The 19,228-nt window shown below is 50.8% G+C and overlaps 1 protein-coding gene across 5 annotated transcripts in view; it reads right to left on the reverse strand.

Moving 5' to 3' along the window:
• BCAR3 (BCAR3 adaptor protein, NSP family member) overlaps positions 1–19,228 on the reverse strand; it is a 113,419-nt gene that overhangs the window by 75,251 nt on the left and 18,940 nt on the right. For all 5 annotated transcript variants that reach the window (XM_054721384.1, XM_054721389.1, XM_054721385.1 and 2 more), the window contains one exon: positions 3,066–3,105. In XM_054721384.1, coding sequence (XP_054577359.1) covers positions 3,066–3,105 — 40 coding nt within the window. The remainder of the gene's footprint in view (positions 1–3,065; positions 3,106–19,228) is intronic.

Genomic DNA, 19,228 nt, shown 5'->3' on the forward strand with positions numbered 1-19,228 from the left:
CGCAGCCCCGTCATCCTACTTCCACGCTTCAGCGTCAGTGCCTCCTCTGCCCCGGACCCAAGGAGGCAAGGCGGCCCCAGACTGCTCTCCTACGTCGGGGCACTGGGAAAACCAGGGGAAGTCAGTTAGCAAGTCTCCAATGGAAAGAGGAGAGGCCTCTGAAGACCCAGAGAGAAACTGGGGCCAGAGCTCCGACAGGATGAGCATTGCTGTCTGTCGGCTACCCCGGGTGCTTCCACTGCGGAGTCCAGACTCGGCGGCCACGCACACGGTTCTGAGGTCACAGGAGTCCCTAAAACGTTGGTGTCTTGACTCTTGTTCATTAGGCGATAAATCTGACCGTGCCGGGTGGCTCCCACAGGATGTAACTTTTTTTTCATAGAATCTCTGCTTCTCTCCAGGCCCAAGAGGCAGGGCGTGCACAAGGCGGGTGTAGGGGACAAACAGCTCCAAGTCAGGAAGGCCACCTGGATCCCACCTATCACAGCTCCCTCGCCTCGCTCCATCACCTTCGGCCCCTCCAGTCTCTAGGCACCAGCTAACACGATCGATCGATCGATCGGCAAGGCTCAAGGGGGCACTAAGCCTGAGAAATGGTCGGGGGGCTGAGGGCCCAAGGAGACTGACACAGGGAGCCACTCGGACCTGGAACGTCCTCTCAGAGCTTCAGTGCCCACAGAAGCCAACGGGAATAGGCTACATCCACCCAACGAATAAATCTCAAGCCACCCCTCCAAACCAAGGGCAAAGTCAGAAAGAAAGAAACCTGTGATGTATCCAGGAGGGACAGAGAGACCTCATTTATGCAACCAGATTCAGACACAGTTAGGAGCAGAGAGCAACCTTCTGAACACCTCAGCGAGTCCTTGAAAAGGAGAGCCCCCTGGAGCCACCCAGAGCCATTCCCTCATGTCTCCTGGCTGGGGAGGCAGGGAGAGCCCAGCTGGACAGAAGCCACTGGCCACCCCAGTGCCTCCTTAGTCAACCGGACTCGAGTCACAAAGACCGACATTCACGGGTCACATGCGAGAGCTTAGATAACACTAAAACAGGTCACACCAAAAGTCTATGTTTAGCTTTAGAACTCATCACTGGATTATCTTAAAAGGTTTGGACCTTCGTAAAAGAAAAAGCGGAGTTATTGGAGTAGGGGGAGGGGGTGTGCTCGCTGAGCACGGCCTGAGTGAGCCTGCAGTGGAGACGGCCAATTTGTGAAACACGGCAGGGAGTGAGTCGTAAGGGCTGCTGCGATGCGCACGCTGCATAATTGTGGGGCAATTTGGGCTGCGGCCAAGTCAAATCTCAGTCTGTGAGCAGGGTCCCCTCACGCTTTGCAGAGCACAACCTGCAGGAGAGCATGTGGGAGGCATCCGGGAGGGAGGGAGACACACCTCTGACAGAGCTCCGGCCAGATTCCGGATTCTGGTTCAGGATTACACATTTGCTCCTGGGACACTGTAGTTCAGACATAGACCCATCCCAACACCCTTCATGATGACTGCCTCACGTGACCCAGTGGTTCTACTACAGTTCCCCCCTGTACTGCCCATCCTCTGGTCCAAGGAACAACACGCCAAAACCCTGGGGCAGGCACAGGCCCACGGAAAAGCAACAGGCGGAGTACTCCCCACGTGGGATGCTGCTCTTGGAACAATGAAGGTGGCTGTGGCTCCTCAGAGGCAAGCCCCTTAAATCCTAACTCCTGCCATGATTTCTCCTAAAAATTAATCTCTTTCCTTGTGCTCTCTGGGCTAGGTTTCCACAAGCTTCCTTAAGTTCTCTCTTCCATAAGCTTCTATTTTGCTTAACATAGATGAAATGGGGTTCTGTGCCTTATAACCAACAACTTCCCACAGCTGCTAATTTCTTTTTTTTCTTTTTTTTTTATAAGAGTTCCTACTTTTTTTTTTTTTAATATATTTTATTGATTTTTTACAGAGAGGAAGGGAGAGGGATAGAGGGTTAGAAACATCGATGAGAGAGAAACATTGATCAGCTGCCTCTTGCACACCCCCTACTGGGGATGTGCCCGCAACCAAGGTACATGCCCTTGACCGGAATCGAACCTGGGACCCTTGAGTCCGCAGGCCAACGCTCTATCCACTGAGCCAAACCGGTTTTGGCTGCTAATTTCTTTTAAGAAAATGTCTGTTTTCCTCCTTCACATTATAATTAAAAATATTATAAGAAAAATTAATCATGATGTCATAAATAAACTAGGTGTGACAAATCGGGATTCTCTTTTCTGTAGTAGGATTCCAGATTTAATTACAGTTCTCAAAAATAAAATAGAGCAAACATACACACCCGAAAAATGGGGTGGGGGGCAGAGGGAAGAAGTGAAAAGCCCCCTTTCTTTCTGCTCAGAAGGAAAACATTGTTTAGAAGCATCAACTATTTGCCAGCACGGAATGTCGGCCCCACTGGGAGGTGTGAGCACAGCTCACGGTTCCAGATTCGCCGCTGACAGGGGTGGCCGTGGAGAAGCAAAGGACGGCGCAGAAAACCTCAGGCACCTTCAGTCCTCGCCGAGGATAAACACGGTTCACAATTCCTCACCCACCATTCCCAAATCCAAAATTCCCTGAAAATTGGGACCTTAAAAATAATTCATTTGGCTGCCAAACAAACCTGACCTCATTTGGTGGCAAAACATGACCTGAACTACATAAAATCATTTGTGGCCTATTTATCCCATTTAGGGTGAAATTCTTCCATTTCACTGCTGAAGTAATGAGTTTGGTAAAGGGGAGCTGACCCTTGAGCCCTTTGGGGTGATAAAAATATATCTACCATATTACATTTCTTTAAAAATTCTGAATTTTAAAACACACCCGGCCCTAAGAGTTTCAGATAAGAAGAAAAGACTGTAGACTATCCTGGGATGAGGTAAGGCCCCTACAAAGTTTACTAAAGGCCGGAAACAGTCCAATTATCTCCTGGTTGTTTCCATCTCATCAGCTTCCTACACAAGCCAGACAGCAGTGTTACTTGGCAACACTGTGTTAAAAGTGGGAAATCCACTGCACAGGGTCCCGATTACATGTTAAATCCTGGTTTCCTACCTTCACATACTCCAGAGTTGGGTCCAGAAGTTGCTGATCCCTGAAAAGAGAAAACAAAAATATGAGAACCATTGGGAACCGTGCATTCCTGCGCTGAGTAAAATGCATCAACACTATCTCACCCTACTCATCCAAATGATAAGGACGGGCCCACCTCCCAGACAATACTCAGGAAGTCAGCGCAGGCACCCATGCCTGCCATGGTGTGTGTTGGGTGGGGTAGGGGCAGGGTACCACCATGACCTCAGTCTAGCAGCTCTGTGTATTCTGTCACATTCAGTCCCAACGTTGGCCTCTTTCCATGTGGTGATTCTAGGTTCACTAGAGCATAATACTTAGCCTTCAAGTCTGAAGCCAAGAGCTTGGAGGAGGACGGGGTGGGAGTGAAGCAGGGCCGGATGCCCAGGCGGGCAGCAGTCTGACCCAGCAGCTGTGTCACATCCACCTTGACAGAAGTAAATGGAGGCTCCGGTAGGCGAGGCGGCTGCCCAAGGCCACCCAGCACCCAGCAATGAGAGAGAAAGGGGCTTGTGCCCAGTTCTGCTTCTAAACCACTTTTTTTTTTTTCTTTCTCTCTCTTTTTTATGGCTGACTTGATTGGCCACCCACTCCTGGTGTCAAGCTGAGCAATTCACCCTAATTTGCTTTGTTGCTCAATTATTTGTTTCTCTCCCCCACCTAATGTCTGCTCGTGTTTATCATAATAAAACGCCAGGGCTGACCAGACAAAGTAAACAGCAGCGATGGCACTGAGGATGCTCTCATCATAGAAAGCGGAAGAGGGTCTGACTAAGGCCAAGGGAGACTGATGCTTTCAGTGCTTGCAGAGTTACGGCAAGGCGGCCCCTCAACGAGGATGTGCAGAGACAGCTGCCTCCGGAGACCTAAACTTCGAAACAACTCAGCCCTGCACGGCGCGATCATTTTGAAAGGACACGATGGCTCTGAAGCCTGTACAACGGATCTTCTTAAGGAGGAGACTTGGCATTTCTCTATCAAGAACGCGTCCACCCGAAGGCAGGGGACACCCCAACAAGCAGCCGTCTGCAGGTCTGGCTGCATCCGGGGCTTTGGAGAGACGCCGGGAGCCGGCAGGTCTACTCCCTAGAACAGCAGCAGCAAAGCCACGGCTCAGACACACAACCCGTTTGGGGGCTGGAGGCCATGCTTGGCCTGGCCTGACTGCCCGGTTAGGGCAGCTCACGGGGCACACGGCAGAGGCAGGCTGGCACCGAGATGCTCTCTGTGTGCGGACAGCTTAGGTCCTGAAATGAGTCCCTTTGTAGAACCAAAGGACCAGAGAAGAGCTTAGGCTCACGGGTCCGGGGTGCATTCCCACCAGAGGGGTATAAATCACTTTCGGGGCCAGGCACTCACTTTGCCTGCACGGGGGCGTTTTCCCCAACGCTGCTGAGTCTGCCTGCTGGGCCCGGCCCCCACCTCTCCGGCCGCACTCTGGGCATCCTGCAGATGTAAATCTCTGTGGAACGCCCCCGGCCAATGACGAAAAACGTTGTTGGCGGAACTTGGGCCATGGTGCTCCCCTTTATGTTCTTGAACCCCTGGTTTTCTACTGAAGTGACTTTTAGGCTAATAGGCATTCAGTCGTATGCTAATTACCTGAGCCCAGTGGTCAGGCGCATGCCTGCAGAAAGATGTTAGAACCACTGAAATGCTACTTCTCATCTTCTTCAAATTTCTATTAATACATACGTGTCCTGATCCTGGATAAATAGTACAGGATGTGTGCTGTTTAAATCAATGGTTCTCAAATGATTTTGGTCTCAGGATCTCTTTATGCTCCAGGTTACTGAGGATCCCAAAGAGCTTTTGTACTTGTGGATTATACCTACTGATTACTGGCCACAGAAATTAAAATTGAGAAATTTTCAAATTTTTAATCAACTTACATTTTAAAAGTAAACCCATTATATGTTTAAATAAGTAGTATTTTTTTTGGTCGAGAATATGTTTGTATATTTTCAGAAAACAACTCCGAGACCATGTGGATTCCTGCAACAGAGAGGAATTGACAGGAGTGCTCCAGCCATGAAGTCAGAAGAGAAACAGTCCAGAGATGGAAGACGCTGACGATGCCTTGCCATACTAGCAGTCAGCAGATGTGCATCACTGCAGATTGCCCAGGACCAAACCAGAGAGGGTCGGACCTGCATTACCACCAATTGTACACCATCCAGAACTGAAATATCATTGCTGTTATGAACACATAAACAACTGTTGGACATAGAAACCGGGACTCAAAAGAACTGTTGGCCCAGAAAGAAACTCACTATAGACTGATTCATTTGCCTCTCAGCATAACCATTATTGCTTGTCTCATTTTCGGTTCCTATAAGTGTATTCCTAGTATCACATGAGCTCACTCATCTAGGGGAAAAGATGAACAACATAGACTGAAGAACAAGAACAGCATTGATCAGACTGTCAGACCTCAGAGGGAAGGTAGGGGAGGGTGGGGACAAGGGAGATAGATCAACCAAAGGACTTGTGTGCTTGCATATGAGCCTAACCAGTGATCACGGACAACAGGGGGAGGGGGGCATGAGTGTGGGGGGGTTTCGGAAGGGAATTGGGGGGGGGTGTTGATGACAAATATGTGATACCTTAATCAATAAAGTAATTAAAAAAATAAGTAGCATTTTAAATAAATAATGGATATGTTTTTCGTAACAGAAATTCAGTGATAAGAAGAGTGACATTGTCTCACATTTTTGCAAATCATTTTACTGTCTTGCTTAGTAGAAGCCAGATGAATTATCCTATCTACTTCCATATTCCAGTACACGCCTTGGTTGAAATAAATGAGGAAAACCCATCCTCATACAGATATGTAATTGGGAAAGGGAGGGGAAGCAGGGAGCACATGGTGGAGGAGATAAGTGTTCCAAAGTTCTCGTTTTCACTTGAAGGCTTGAATTTGTTCATTGGCAGCGAACACTGTCAAATATTTTTTTTGAGCTTCATTTCGCTCATTTTGGGGGGAATATCTGCCAAACAGCAAGACCAAACAGTCATGATTTGCAATTCTAACTCTCTTTTTTAGATGCTCAAATGTCCTTCTCTAGGGAAATTCCTTTCAGAATTTTGTCCAGGACCTGCTCTTCTCACCAGATTTAGCTGTAAACTCCTCCTGCCTTCCCATTTGAAAGCTGAAACATTCCTCTCTCCCCTTCTCTAGAGTTACACCTGAAAACTCTCTAAGTTCCCTCAGGGTAACCCCTCACACTCTCCTGGGAAGGGAGTGGGATAACCCACTTGGAGCAGGCCAGGTGCTGTGCCGGGGGGCTCCTGAGGATGTGCAGGGTCCCCACTCAGAGACGGATGATCTCACAGCAGGCCTTCCCACCACCCTACTCTCCCGCCCACAGACCCTGTGCCCGAGAGCCTGGGTGTTCTCCCAAATGCCCCTCCTCCCTTGGATGAACTCCCGGGTTCCTGTTTGATCCCCCATCACACACACTCTTGGCAGAAGAGAAGGAAACCAAAGGCGCTGGTCAAGGGTAAACTGAAGTCCCCTTTGGACCCTGCCCCCAAATGAACTCCGCTAAGGGAGCCCTGTTCCGAGAGCAGAGGGGAATCCAGTGTTCTCAGGTTCTCGTTCAGGACTCCCAGGGTCCTCGTGGGTCCTCATATTCTCCTCCTCGTCCTTTTCAGAGACGCAGGGGAGGGGATGTAAGGAGCGTAAACAGAACCGAGTGGGTGTGTTACAAATCCAAAAGCTTTAAAAATAATTGCCTCAAACCAAACTAAAATGGTATTTAAATGCAGAAGTGTTGTGTCTCCTTCCTCAGCCTGCCCCCGATCACAGCTAACCAGGAAGACATGCGCTAGAAAACATAGCAGTTGGCCCTGTAGCCCCAGACACTAATTTTAAATAGGATGGCCAATTATTCATGCAGGACTGTGCAGCAAACACTCCTCGAACCACAGATTTATATTCTCCAACAGAGACCACTGGAAAACAAACAGAGGAACTTGGCAATATAAATAAAAAGTGTGTGTTTTTTTTTACATCGTGTTTTTTTAAATGAATCCCCACCCATGTGGATCCATGATGCTGTGTGCATCTCTCTTTACAACTGCAGTCTGGCAGGCGTCCCCAGTGGGCCGCCCCCTCCCCCCCGCCCCCCCCCCCACCTCGTGAGGCCTGCGGCCCCTCACTGCATGGTCCACAAACCGCAGGAAAGCAGCAGGGTGAAACCGGACTCGCCTGTTATTTTGTTAAGTGTATTGAGTTTTAAGTAACATCACTGTGTTTATTCCAGTTAAGTCACTCTTTCCACTATCCCACTTTCTTAAGTGCATACCGAGGGATGTCTAGTTGGGATATATTTATTATTTCAGCTTGTTTCTCATCTGTAACCAGGTTAATGATTTTCTCCCTCTTAAAAGGACACTTGATCTATAAGTGTTTGCTGCTTTGAGCGAAGAGGTTCTCTATCTTGAATACACAAGCAAAACTTCCCTAACAGGGATCTTTCCCAAGTGGTCGGAATACAGATAGGGAAGGAAGTACCCTATGTCTGTCTTAAGTGACACAAAGTTTTAAATGAATGGATGTTTAATTCTTTAAATAGTATAGAACAAAGTAATGGCTAACAAGTTGCCAAACAAATGTCCTTTTAGATATACATAAAAAGGAATCGCTGGTAATAAAATGATTACTTCATGTAATGGGGGAACGTGAGAAACTAGATGCAACCTTTTAGGCCGAAGAGGACAAATGCTCCCCCTAAAATCCACACACACGAGGAATTCACAGAGTTGGCACATGTGGCATCGTGTTTGCATCCCAGTTCACTACATAGTATTTATTTACACACGGTCTCTCCCTCTACAAGGTGAGCTCCCCAAGAGTACTGACCTGTCTACGTCATGCCCAGTATCTTCCATACTTCTTACATGCATCCCACCAACATCACCGAGCATCTATAACATGCCATGCACCAGGCCAGACCATGGAAACACAGGAATCCAAGACAAAGGCCCTGTCCTCAGACAGATCTCAGGCAAGTGGGGAAGACAGAGCAAAAGATCCAAACAACTCAAGTTAGAGAGAGGGTGTCAGTGAGAGAAAAACACCAGGAAGAAGCCTTTCTACAACATCCGCGCCAAGTTTTAGGGCCGAGTAGGGCTTGTCCCAGTGAAGAAGCTGTGGGGTAGGTGGTGATGAGAAATGCCCGGGCAACAAGAGAAGCATGTGCAAACACATGGGGCCATGAGACAATACGGTGCATTTGGGGAACTGTAAGTGCTCAGGAGTTAGTGCCACCTTAGTCCAGGCCACCGTCACCTGTCACCTGAACCCTGCAAGGCCCTCCCAGCTCCACTCCAGCTCCACCATCTCCACACAGCAGCCAGAGTGACCCTTACTCATATGAGGTCTCCCCTGCGCCCCCACCCCCCACTCAGAATCCTCTAACGGCTCCCATCCACTCAGAACAAAACCCCGAAGTTCTCACCGCAGCGGTTGAGGCTCTGGTTGGCATGAGCCCAGCCAGCTCTCCAACCTCACTGTGATAGGTAGATTTCTGAAGATGCCTCCTCCCAAGATTCCCATCCCCTGGTGCCGTGGTCGGCAAACTGCGGCTCGTGAGCCACATGTGGCTCTTTGGCCCCTTGAGTGTGGCTCTTCCACAAAATACCACGGCCTGGGCGAGTCTATTTTGAAGAAGTGGCGTTAGAAGAAGTTTAAGTTTAAAAAATTTGGCTCTCAAAAGAAATTTCAATCATTGTACTGTTGATATTTGGCTCTGTTGACTAATGAGTTTGCCGACCACTGCCCTAGTGAGTCAATCAAGCACTAAGAATGCTGTGAGGGGATTTCGCAGATGTAATTAAAGTCCCAAATCAGCTGACATTAGGTATGACAATTACCTGAGTGGACCTGACTTGAAGAGTGAGAGGGATCTGACATAAGGAATCCTGTTGTTGGTGTGACATTATGAGAGAGCCTGTGAAAGGCCCATGGCATGGAACGTGGAGTGGCCCCTGGCAGGCAGCCAGGAAATGGAGACCTCAGTCCTGCAACCATAAGAAACTGAATTATGCCGACAAGCTGAATGATTGTGGGGAACAGATTCTTCCCCAGAGAATCTGAAATTAAAAGGGGGCATAATCACAGGTACAAAAGAGCATAGATAGAGAATGCTATGAACATCTTGATGCCTAAATTTGAAAGCTTAGGAAAAATTAACAAATTCCTAGAAAATAAAGTAGAATTAAAACTCAAAACAAACAGAAAATCTGAATAGTCCTATGATCATTAAAAAATGGAATCAGCAGTTCATTATCTTCCCACAGGCCTATATGGTTTTTTTTTTTTTTTTTTAATTTCTTTATTGATTAAGGTGTCACATATTTGTCCTCATCCCCCCATTCCCATCCCCCCCCTCCCCACGCATGCCCCAACTCCCTGTTGAACTTAACCGTTGGATAGGATCATATGCATGCATACAAGTCCTTTGGTTGAACTCTCCCCCTCCCCCCACCCTCCGCTATCCTCCCTCTGAGGCCCGATAGTCCGATCGATGCCTCCTTGCTTCTGGTTCTGTTCTTGTTTCTCAGTCTATGTTGTTCATCATTTCCCCTAGATGAGCGAGATCATATGTCACTAGATATATACTTATGAGAACTGAATGTGAGACAAGCAATAATAGTTATGCTGACAGGCAAATGAATCAGTCTGTAGTGAGTTTCTTTCTGGACCAACAGTTCTTTTGAGACCCAATTTCAATGTCCACCAGTTCCTTATGTGTACATGTCAGCACTGACCCCTCAGCTCTGGATGGTGGACAAATGGTGGTAACGGAGGTCCGACTCCCTCTGGTTTGGTCTCGGCTGGACCCAGGGGCACGGCTTCACCCGGACTAAGGGGCACGTGGCCTCACCCGGATCTAGGGACACATGGTCTCACCCGGACCCAGGGACGCTTGTCCTCTCCCAGACCCAGGGGCACGTGGCCTCACCCGGGCCTCGGTGCACGAGGCCTCACCCGGATCCAGGGACACATGGTTTCACCCGGACCTAGGGACGCTTGGCCTCTCCCAGACCCAGGGGCACGTGGCCTCACCCGGGCCTAGGTGCACGAGGCCTCACCCGGATCCAGGGACACATGGTCTCACCCGGACCCAGGGACACTTGGCCTCTCCCAGACCCAGGGGCACATGGCCTCACCCGGGCCTAGGTGCACGAGGCCTCACCCGGATCCAGGGACACATGGTCTCGCCCGGACCCAGGGGTGCGTGGCCTCTCTCAGACCCAGGGGCACGTGGCCTCACCTGGACCTAGGTGCACGAGGCCTCACCCGGATCCAGGGACACATGGTCTCACCCGGACCCAGGCGCGCTTGGCCTCCCCCAGACCCAGGGGCACGTGGCCTCACCCGGGCCTAGGTGCACGAGGCCTCCCCCGGATCCAGGGACACATGGTCTCACCCGGACCCAGGGACGCTTGTCCTCTCCCAGACCCAGGGGCATGTGGCCTCACCCGGGCCTAGGTGCACGAGGCCTCACCCGGATCCAGGGACACATGGTCTCGCCCGGACCCAGGGGTGCGTGGCCTCTCTCAGACCCAGGGGCACGTGGCCTCACCTGGACCTAGGTGCACGAGGCCTCACCCGGATCCAGGGACACATGGTCTCACCCGGACCCAGGCGCGCTTGGCCTCCCCCAGACCCAGGGGCACGTGGCCTCACCCGGGCCTAGGTGCACGAGGCCTCCCCCGGATCCAGGGACACATGGTCTCACCCGGACCCAGGGACGCTGTCCTCTCCCAGACCCAGGGGCACGTGGCCTCACCTGGGCCTAGGTGCACGAGGCCTCACCCGGATCCAGGGACACATGGTCTCGCCCGGACCCAGGGGTGCGTGGCCTCTCTCAGACCCAGGGGCACGTGGCCTCACCTGGACCTAGGTGCACGAGGCCTCACCCGCATCCAGGGACACATGGTCTCACCCGGACCCAGGCGCGCTTGGCCTCCCCCAGACCCAGGGGCACGTGGCCTCACCCGGGCCTAGGTGCACGAGGCCTCCCCCGGATCCAGGGACACATGGTCTCACCCGGACACAGGGACACTTGGCCTCTCCCAGACCCAGGGGCACATGGCCTCACCCGGACCTAGGTGCACGAGGCCTCACCCGGATCCAGGGACACATGGTCTCACCCGGACCCAGGCGCGCTTGGCCTCCTCCAGACCCAGGGGCACGTGGCCTCACCCGGGCCTAGGTGCACGAGGCCCCACCCGGATCCAGGGACACATGGTCTCACCCGGACCCAGGGACACCTGGCCTCTCCCAGACCCAGGGGCACGTGGCCTCACCTGGGCCTAGGCGCACGAGGCCTCACCCGGATCCAGGGACACACGGTCTCACCCGGACCCAGGGACGCCTGGCCTCCCCCAGACCCAGGGGCACGCGGCCCCACCCGGGCCTAGGTTCACGAGGCCCCACCCGGATCCAGGGACACATGGTCTCGCCCGGACCTAGGGGTGCGTGGCCTCTCTCAGACCCAGGGGCACGTGACCTCACCTGGACCTAGGTGCACGAAGCCACCCGGACCCAGGGGCGCGTTACCTCTCTCAGACCCCTGGTCGCGTGGTCTCACCCGGATCCAGGGGCGCACGGCCTCACCCGGACTCGGGACCCAGCCTTACCCGGATCCAGGGGCCCACGGCCTCACCCGGACCCAGGTTTCAGCTTCACCCGGACCCAGGGGGACGTTACCTCTCTCAGACCCCTGGTCGCGTGGTCTCACCCGGATCCAGGGGCGCACGGCCACACCCGGACTCGGGACCCAGCCTTACCCGGATCCAGGGGCCCACGGCCTCACCCGGACCCAGGGTTCAGATTCACCCGGACCCAGGGGCACATGGCCTCACCCGAACCCGGAATCCAGCTTCACCTGGACCCAGGGGCGCGTGGCCTCACCCAAACCCAGGGGCGTGAGGCCTCACCTAGACCCAGAGGCGTGTGACCACATCTGAGCCCAGAGGCTCGCATGCTCGCCTGGACTCGGGTCTCAGCGGGGTTTCGTCTTCTTGATCCCAATTCCTGTTGGTCAATTCCCTCTCAGCAATTCCTTCGGTCATTTTCTCAGAGCTCCAGGGCGGCTGCCGCAGAACTCGTTGGGCGGTGGGCTCGGCAAGGCTCCGGTGTGCCTGGTGCACGGCGGTGGGCTGGTCCGGTGTCGCTGCGTCGGCCCTTGGGTCTGCAACGGTGGCCGGTCGCTGAGCGTGCGCACCTGGCCACTTCGGGGCATTGAGATTCTTGAAGGACTCGGAGGTCAGCAAGCACGGAGTCTCCCACCCCATGTCTCCCAGGGGCTCGTCTGTCCGTGCTCGGCAGCGAGTGGAGCCGTCCCCTCAGCCGGAGACCGCCGGGGGAACTGCGCCGAGCACGTTCCAGGCCGCCATTGTGTCGCCTGAGCCATAGTTCTTAAAGAGTGGACTTTGGGTCACCGGCATCAGCATCATCCTGCGTACCCCTCTCTTTTATTCTAGTTGTAGAGCATCTGCTCAGCCAGCCCCCCGGTCTTTCTGGCTGGTGTCTGCTCTGCTCTCCCGTCGTAGTCTCAATATTGTTGTGGTAGGCAACAATCAGGCTGCCGCCCTATGTCTCCATCTTGGTCCTCCTTTGTACAGTTAAGTCTTGATTGTTGTTGGTGTCACTGGGAGGAATTGTCCTCCAGGCCAATTGGCCGTGAGGACCCTCTTTGTCTATATAGGAGGAGTTGCTGTGCAGGAGACATGTTTGTGGGCCGGGTCTTGATGCAGCAATGCCTTGGTGCTCACTGAGTCTGCCTCTAGAATGCCTCCCTTATGCAAGTGATTGAAATCTGGTGTCATCTCACACCAACCACTAGATGCCCTCGTTTCTGGGTCTCCAATGTAGTGTGGGTCAGCCACTACCTGAGGCACTCAGCAGGAAAAAGCTTCTGCTCAGCTTGGCTGGGGCGGAGCTACAGGGTGGAGCCTACAACCTTGGCTTCCTGTCAGCCCCGCCCTATGAGGCTCCTGCATCTGTGTCCCTCTGTATTCCTTGCAAACACCTCTGAGAGAAACGCGCCCTGGAGTTTCGCCCACTGCCAAACAGTCCAGTCCCTCCCCTAATGAATCTGGACTCCCAGATTCTCGCCTGGAACTGGGTTTTAGTGTAGTTGGAACTGGGTCTCAGCGCAGTCTGGCGTCCCTGTCTCCTTCCCAACAGGGCCACCCAGTGGCGCAGGCAAAAGTCCGTCCTCTGCGCACCTTCCAGTGCGCGCGTCTGGAGCCGCCGCTTCTCTGTGCCTCCGCCACCACAGCCCAAATTCATTCCCCCAGCGTGCGCCTGGCTTCCCAGGGTTTCGCCCGGAACTGGGGTTCAGTGCAGTCGGAACTGGGGTTCAGCACGGTCCTGAGCTTATGTCTCCTTCCCGCTAGGGCAGTTCAGTGGCGCAGGCAACAGTCCGTCCTTTGCGCCCCTTCCCGTGCGCGCCTCTGGAGCTCTGCCTTCCCCCGCTCCTCTGTGCCTGCGCCCCACAGCCCAGATTCATTCCCCCAGCCTGCGCCTGGCTTCCCAGGGTTTCGCCCGGAACTGGCGCTCAGCGCAGTCGGAGCCGGCGCTTAGCGCACTCCGGAGCCTTTATCTCCTTCCTGCCAGTGAACGCTGGCCAGGCCGTCAGCCGCCCCTTCCTCTCCGGCTCCGTCCTTCCCGCAGGCGCGTATGCTCATGTCTCCGCCAGTTTCTCCATACCTCAGGCTTTTACGGCTCCCCCGATTGTCCCCGTGGCCTTCTCCTTCCCCCCAGCTGTGGGCATTTCAGTCCGCCAGCTCTCCTGTGGTTCTGGACGATGTCCGTTCTGACCTCTAGTTGTGCCTTTGAAATTGTTGTGCCCGGCTGCAGGTTAGGTGTTTAACCTATGCCGCCATCTTGGTTTCTGGCCTATATGGTTTTACTATCTAGCAAGTTCTGCCAAATTTTGGAAATATTTGTTACTTGAAAATTATAAAAACTCTTCAAGAGATTTGAAAAAGATATTATAATCTTGATACAAAAAACAGACAAGGTCAATAAGGGAAAGGAAACGTATAGGCTAATCTCACACATGAACAGATATAAAAAATCCTAAGCAAATACTGACAAACCAAATCCAAGAATCTATAAAGATACATCATAACCAAATTGGGTTGACTCAAAAATACAGGGCCAGTTTAACATGAGAAATTCTATTAATATAATTTATCACATTAACACATTAAAGGAGAAAAATCATTTGGGCATCTGATTGATAGGGGGAAAGGCATTTTTAAAAAACCATCTTTTCATGATCTTTGCAGGGAGAAAATTAATTCTCCACAAACTAGATAGAGAAAACACACACACCTCCATAACCTGACAAAAGGCATCTTTGTCAAAACCCCAAAACCTCAGCAAGTATCATTCTTAATGGTGAAGTACCAGAATCATTACTATAATCAATCAATCATCAGTCAGTCAATTATTCAGAAACAAGACTAGGGTATCCACTATTACTGCTTCTGTGCATCACTGTCCTGGAGGTCCAAGCCAGTACAGTTAAATAAGCAAAAGAAATAAAAGGTGTAAGAACTGGAAAAGGGAGAATAAAACTGTCATGATTCACAACTAAAAACTGTCAACATAGAACACTCAAAGAATCTACACGGGCCTTATAAGGAAGTAGAGCGAGGTTCCTAGATATGAAGCACTGTGCAAACACTTTAGAGATTTAAAATTTACTGGATGGGAGGGACTAGGGAGATCTCGCTTTGTGGGTGTTCATTCATCACAAGTGTATGCATTCCTAGAACACTTAACTGAAACGTAAGATGAAAAGGCAGGGTGTGTCTGACCAGTAGGCCGTCTGTTTACCTGAAGTAGTGGGGCCAATGAGGAATAAACACTGCAGCCTCAGGGTCTACTGGTTTACCATTCTTAACCGACCCATGCACCAGGGCATGCAACACCATCAGGAAAGGAGAACCCAACAACCAGGAGAAACTTTGCCCTCCACCAGCAACCTTGTGGCTGCAGCCTTTTTACATGTAAACATGGTTTTGATCTAGTGCCTTCACCTTCCATCCTCCACCTTGAAGCTCCATCAATATCTCAAAATCTCAGCTGGGGAAAAGGGGGTGTGGAGGATCAAAGGGAGGAAGACGTAGTAACAGGCTTTAAATCTGCTAAGAATTTGAGTCCACTGGACAATAGTCCTTACTGGATCACATGTTCTTTTGGGTAAGATTAATACATGGGACAGTCCACCATTCTCATTTTATTAGATGATATCCTTGGTTCTAAGGCCTTGCCCATCTCACCAGCCTCATCTTTCCTTGTCCCTTACACCCCAACACATCCAAACTACGGGAATTCCCTGAACCAAGAAGCCTGGAATCCCCATGTCTCCCCACTCATTCCCACCTTCTCTGACCACTCTTTCCCCTGCTCCACCCCCACAACTCACAGAATTAATGAAATAACATCTCCTCAACACGTCTTTTCTATGCATTCTAAAACTTTATAACAACGAATGGTAAGTCAGCATAGTATGTATACTCTTGCCTGTCTCCCTTCTTGGACCATGAGCTCCCTGAGAACAGGGACCATATTTTACTTTATCCTCCTTTGTAGCCCCAGGGCACAGTTGCTCCATAAACGTTGGCTTGAAGGAATGAATGAATGTGTGTGTGTGTGTCCTCTCCACTGTGTAGGAGACCTAGACCCTGACCTTTCCCTTCCACCACACACCATGGGTTCACCAAGGGAAGAATAATGTGGTAGGAAGAGAGGGACCCAAGAGCGAAAGGTCCTTCTTGGACTGATGGGATTCTTCCTTAAGGAGATAACATAGCCATGGGCCGTGACTGGACTGTGATGGCCTCAGGCATCACTGTGTCGGGGCGGTGTGGCTCCCCGGCACCACTGAGACCAGATGTTTCCAAAGTGGCACTGACTGAGAGGCCCGCTGCTTCTGCTGAAATTGAGCCTCTCTGGGCATATCTGAAATGCCAGGGAGGAGGTTAATCAGGGAGATAACCAGGACAGATAGCGTTTACCACAGGGCCATCTGCTTATGGGAAGATGAAAAGAAATAGATGCTTAAGACAGGGCTGGCCTGGTGAGTGGAGAGATGACGTCTCTCGGAAAAGTATCAGCCAGTGTGCGGTCAGATGCTCAGGTTCTTACAGATACTGACAATCACGTTGAAGTCCCAATGAAGAGATATTTCTTGCTCTAGGTGGGGGCATATTATGTGGATAGCCTTTGCTAATTTAAAAAAAAAAAGGATGTAGCTTTAAAAACAGAGAACTATAACACTTTTAGATGTACACTTACAATACATTTTGTTTCATCACCTTAATGCATGAGAAGAGATTCATTCTCTTACACCTCACCATGTGTTTATTGACCTTTGTTAACACAGGCTTTTTCATTAGTAGTTGATAGGATGAAGGTTGGTGCTTATTTTATATTGTCCTCCCAGGTTTCACACACGACATAAGAAGTTCCTTTTCACAAGTAGGAAGAACCTTAGGGATAGGTCTTAATGATTAAACCAACAGATATGTTTTAGAGCAGAGGCGTGGTCTAGACAGAAACTCACTGTTCTACTGCAGTGGGGGAATTCATCTTCCATTTCTGGTGTCTAGAGCTAAAAACATTTACCGGATGTGATCTGGGCAGCCACGTGTGACCACTGCTCTCAGTCTCATTATTAACCTGCAATTAATGCTCCTAAAATCATATTAGCCCTTTTGACAACCATAGCATACGGCTGACTCACTCTGAGGCAGGAGTGATCTAAATTCTGGAATGTTGTTCACATGTGGCTATTGAGACAAACCCCATACTTTTGTGTTTGGACTCTAGAGAAAGTCTTTGCTTCTCCCTACAGTCTTTCCAGTTAGATTTGGTCTGTTGTTTGAAAATGCCAAGATCATTTTTGGATCTCGTGTCTGTCATATTTTGACATATTAGCTATTCCTCCAAGATTCATGTCAATGTGATCTGTATGTCAACATTACTGTCTAAACGAGTTTTTAAATGGGCTAGAATGGGGCTGAGGACACAGCCTACAGCATGCTTCATGCACTATCATCTAGCAGGGATCTTGCTCACCCCAAGGACATCACCAATGACTGGCATTTGCATGCACACCTTCTCAACATTCCTCTAATCTACCATCAAAGTAACCCTAGGAAGGAGAGTTAATCTGGTAATGACTTGCTTTTGACAAAGCCTTGTTGCTTCCTAAGGTTGCTGCTTCCTTTACCAAGTTTTCAAAAGAAATCATTGTCTTAAAAACCCACTCTCTCCCCTGAATTTGATGTCAATCTTATCGTTGTAGAGGTTAACTGTATCTCCGAGTTCTTTTTCGGAAACTGAAGCATCTCTCCGCATCTTTCCTGTAGCTCCTGGTTACAGCGCTCGTGTGATGGTCTCAGCCACAAGCGCTCAGTCTTCGGCGGCCGTGGGGCTTCATCTCACTTGGTGGCATTAGAGCCTCTTATCATGGCCTCATTCTCTTCCTTCACCTTTACTCTACCTTTTCTAATCACAGAAGTCATTTCCTTGACCAAAAAAAAAAAAAAAAAAAAAAAAAAGGCAAGCCGAACAGAAGCTCAGCAATTTGGTTTCTCTGTTTCTCTCACATTCCCCCTCTCTTTGGTCTTATTGTTCCAGACATAACTTCTGAAAGGCCTTTTTGTTATCCTTAGCATTTCTCACAATCCTCTGCTCACTCTGCACTCTGGTCCTTTTACAGCCAGTGCCACCCTCTAACCTGGCCCTTGGTGGCATGGCCTGACCTGTTCTGCGTCTGGGTCTGAGGCGAGGACAGCACAGAGGAAGCGTTGGCACAGAGAAGGCAGGCCTGAGGGAAGGGCTAGCTGGAAAGTACAACCTGCAATCACCTGGTCGAGGAGAAAAAGTGACCTGCTACCTGAAAGATGTTAAGGTCAGAGGTCAAGAAAACCAGACTTCTCATTGGCCTAGTGAGATGATACAAAGGGCTACACTGTGAATGGGGAAGTCAGGTCAGTTAGGTCAGTAGCTAAGATAGAGAGAATAGGTGTTGGTGGGGTCAGATGGTTCAAAATGGGCATCCCCTTCCCCTAGGGCCATGAAGTCCTCAAACGGGTTGAGGCCCTGGCCTGTCTTTGAATATCCAGCACCTGGCACAAAGCGTCAGGTTCAGCGTCCTTGTGAGTGAATCCATCGGCATGGCCCTGGCCCATCGCACCACAGTGGGGATCCGTACAGGAGTCGGTCCAGGCTGGACCAAGTCCTTCACACACACACCCTTCAACCCTAGGTCCCTGGGTGATCACGTTTGTCTTCCTCTTTCAAACTGTGGCTTTGTCCTTCATTGTTTTGAACTGTTTCCCTTTCAGAGCCTCAGGCCTTGAGATCTTCTGTATCCTTTCCCTCAACCTGGGGAGTCTTCCTTCCTACAGCTCAGAGCAGACTGCCGGCGAGGGCACATTTCCCTCCCCAGTTGTCAGAGACTGTTTACTTCAGTAACTCCTGCTTCTTTCACTTCAACAGCCGATCCCTGCTTCTGTGAGTCATCTCGATCTCATGTGAAAATACGGCAGTGTCCGATTAATGTATTCGTGACGTGTGTTAAAAGAATGGCAATTAAACCGTCTCCTCGGGCAGGCTCCCCAATCGTGTTAAAACGGTGCCATTTCACCGTCCTACCTATGACACTAGGGTGAGTCTCCAGGAATCCAAGACTGACACAAAGTGGTCTGGGTTGAGAAAGCCTTGACGTGGCCATGGGTTAACCTGTGCTCAGCAGAATCCCAGTGACAGCAGTGAGCTAAAAGCCGCTGCTGCAATCTTAACTTGGCAGCAGTCCGTCCAACTGAATAGAGTCAGAACAAGAAAAGCCGTATCAAGGCCAGTATGTCTCTTGGCAGGCACAGAGGGTCTGGCATCAGCGGATCAGGCTTCAGGCTGTCTAAGCCCAAACACAGCACTTTTGATAAAAGCAGATGCTTTGTTTGGCTGGTATCTCTCTGCCCTTCCTCCACTCCCACCAGCCCCATCCTCTCCGCCCCCCAACATTCCCCATCCCCTTCGAAAAAAGCGTGCTTGTAAAGGTTTCTTCTCACTAATTCACAGGCAGAATAAAAGCGCTATA

Source organism: Eptesicus fuscus, chromosome 9 (assembly GCF_027574615.1).
Source record: "Eptesicus fuscus isolate TK198812 chromosome 9, DD_ASM_mEF_20220401, whole genome shotgun sequence".
In the NCBI taxonomy this organism is placed as follows: domain Eukaryota; kingdom Metazoa; phylum Chordata; class Mammalia; order Chiroptera; family Vespertilionidae; genus Eptesicus; species Eptesicus fuscus.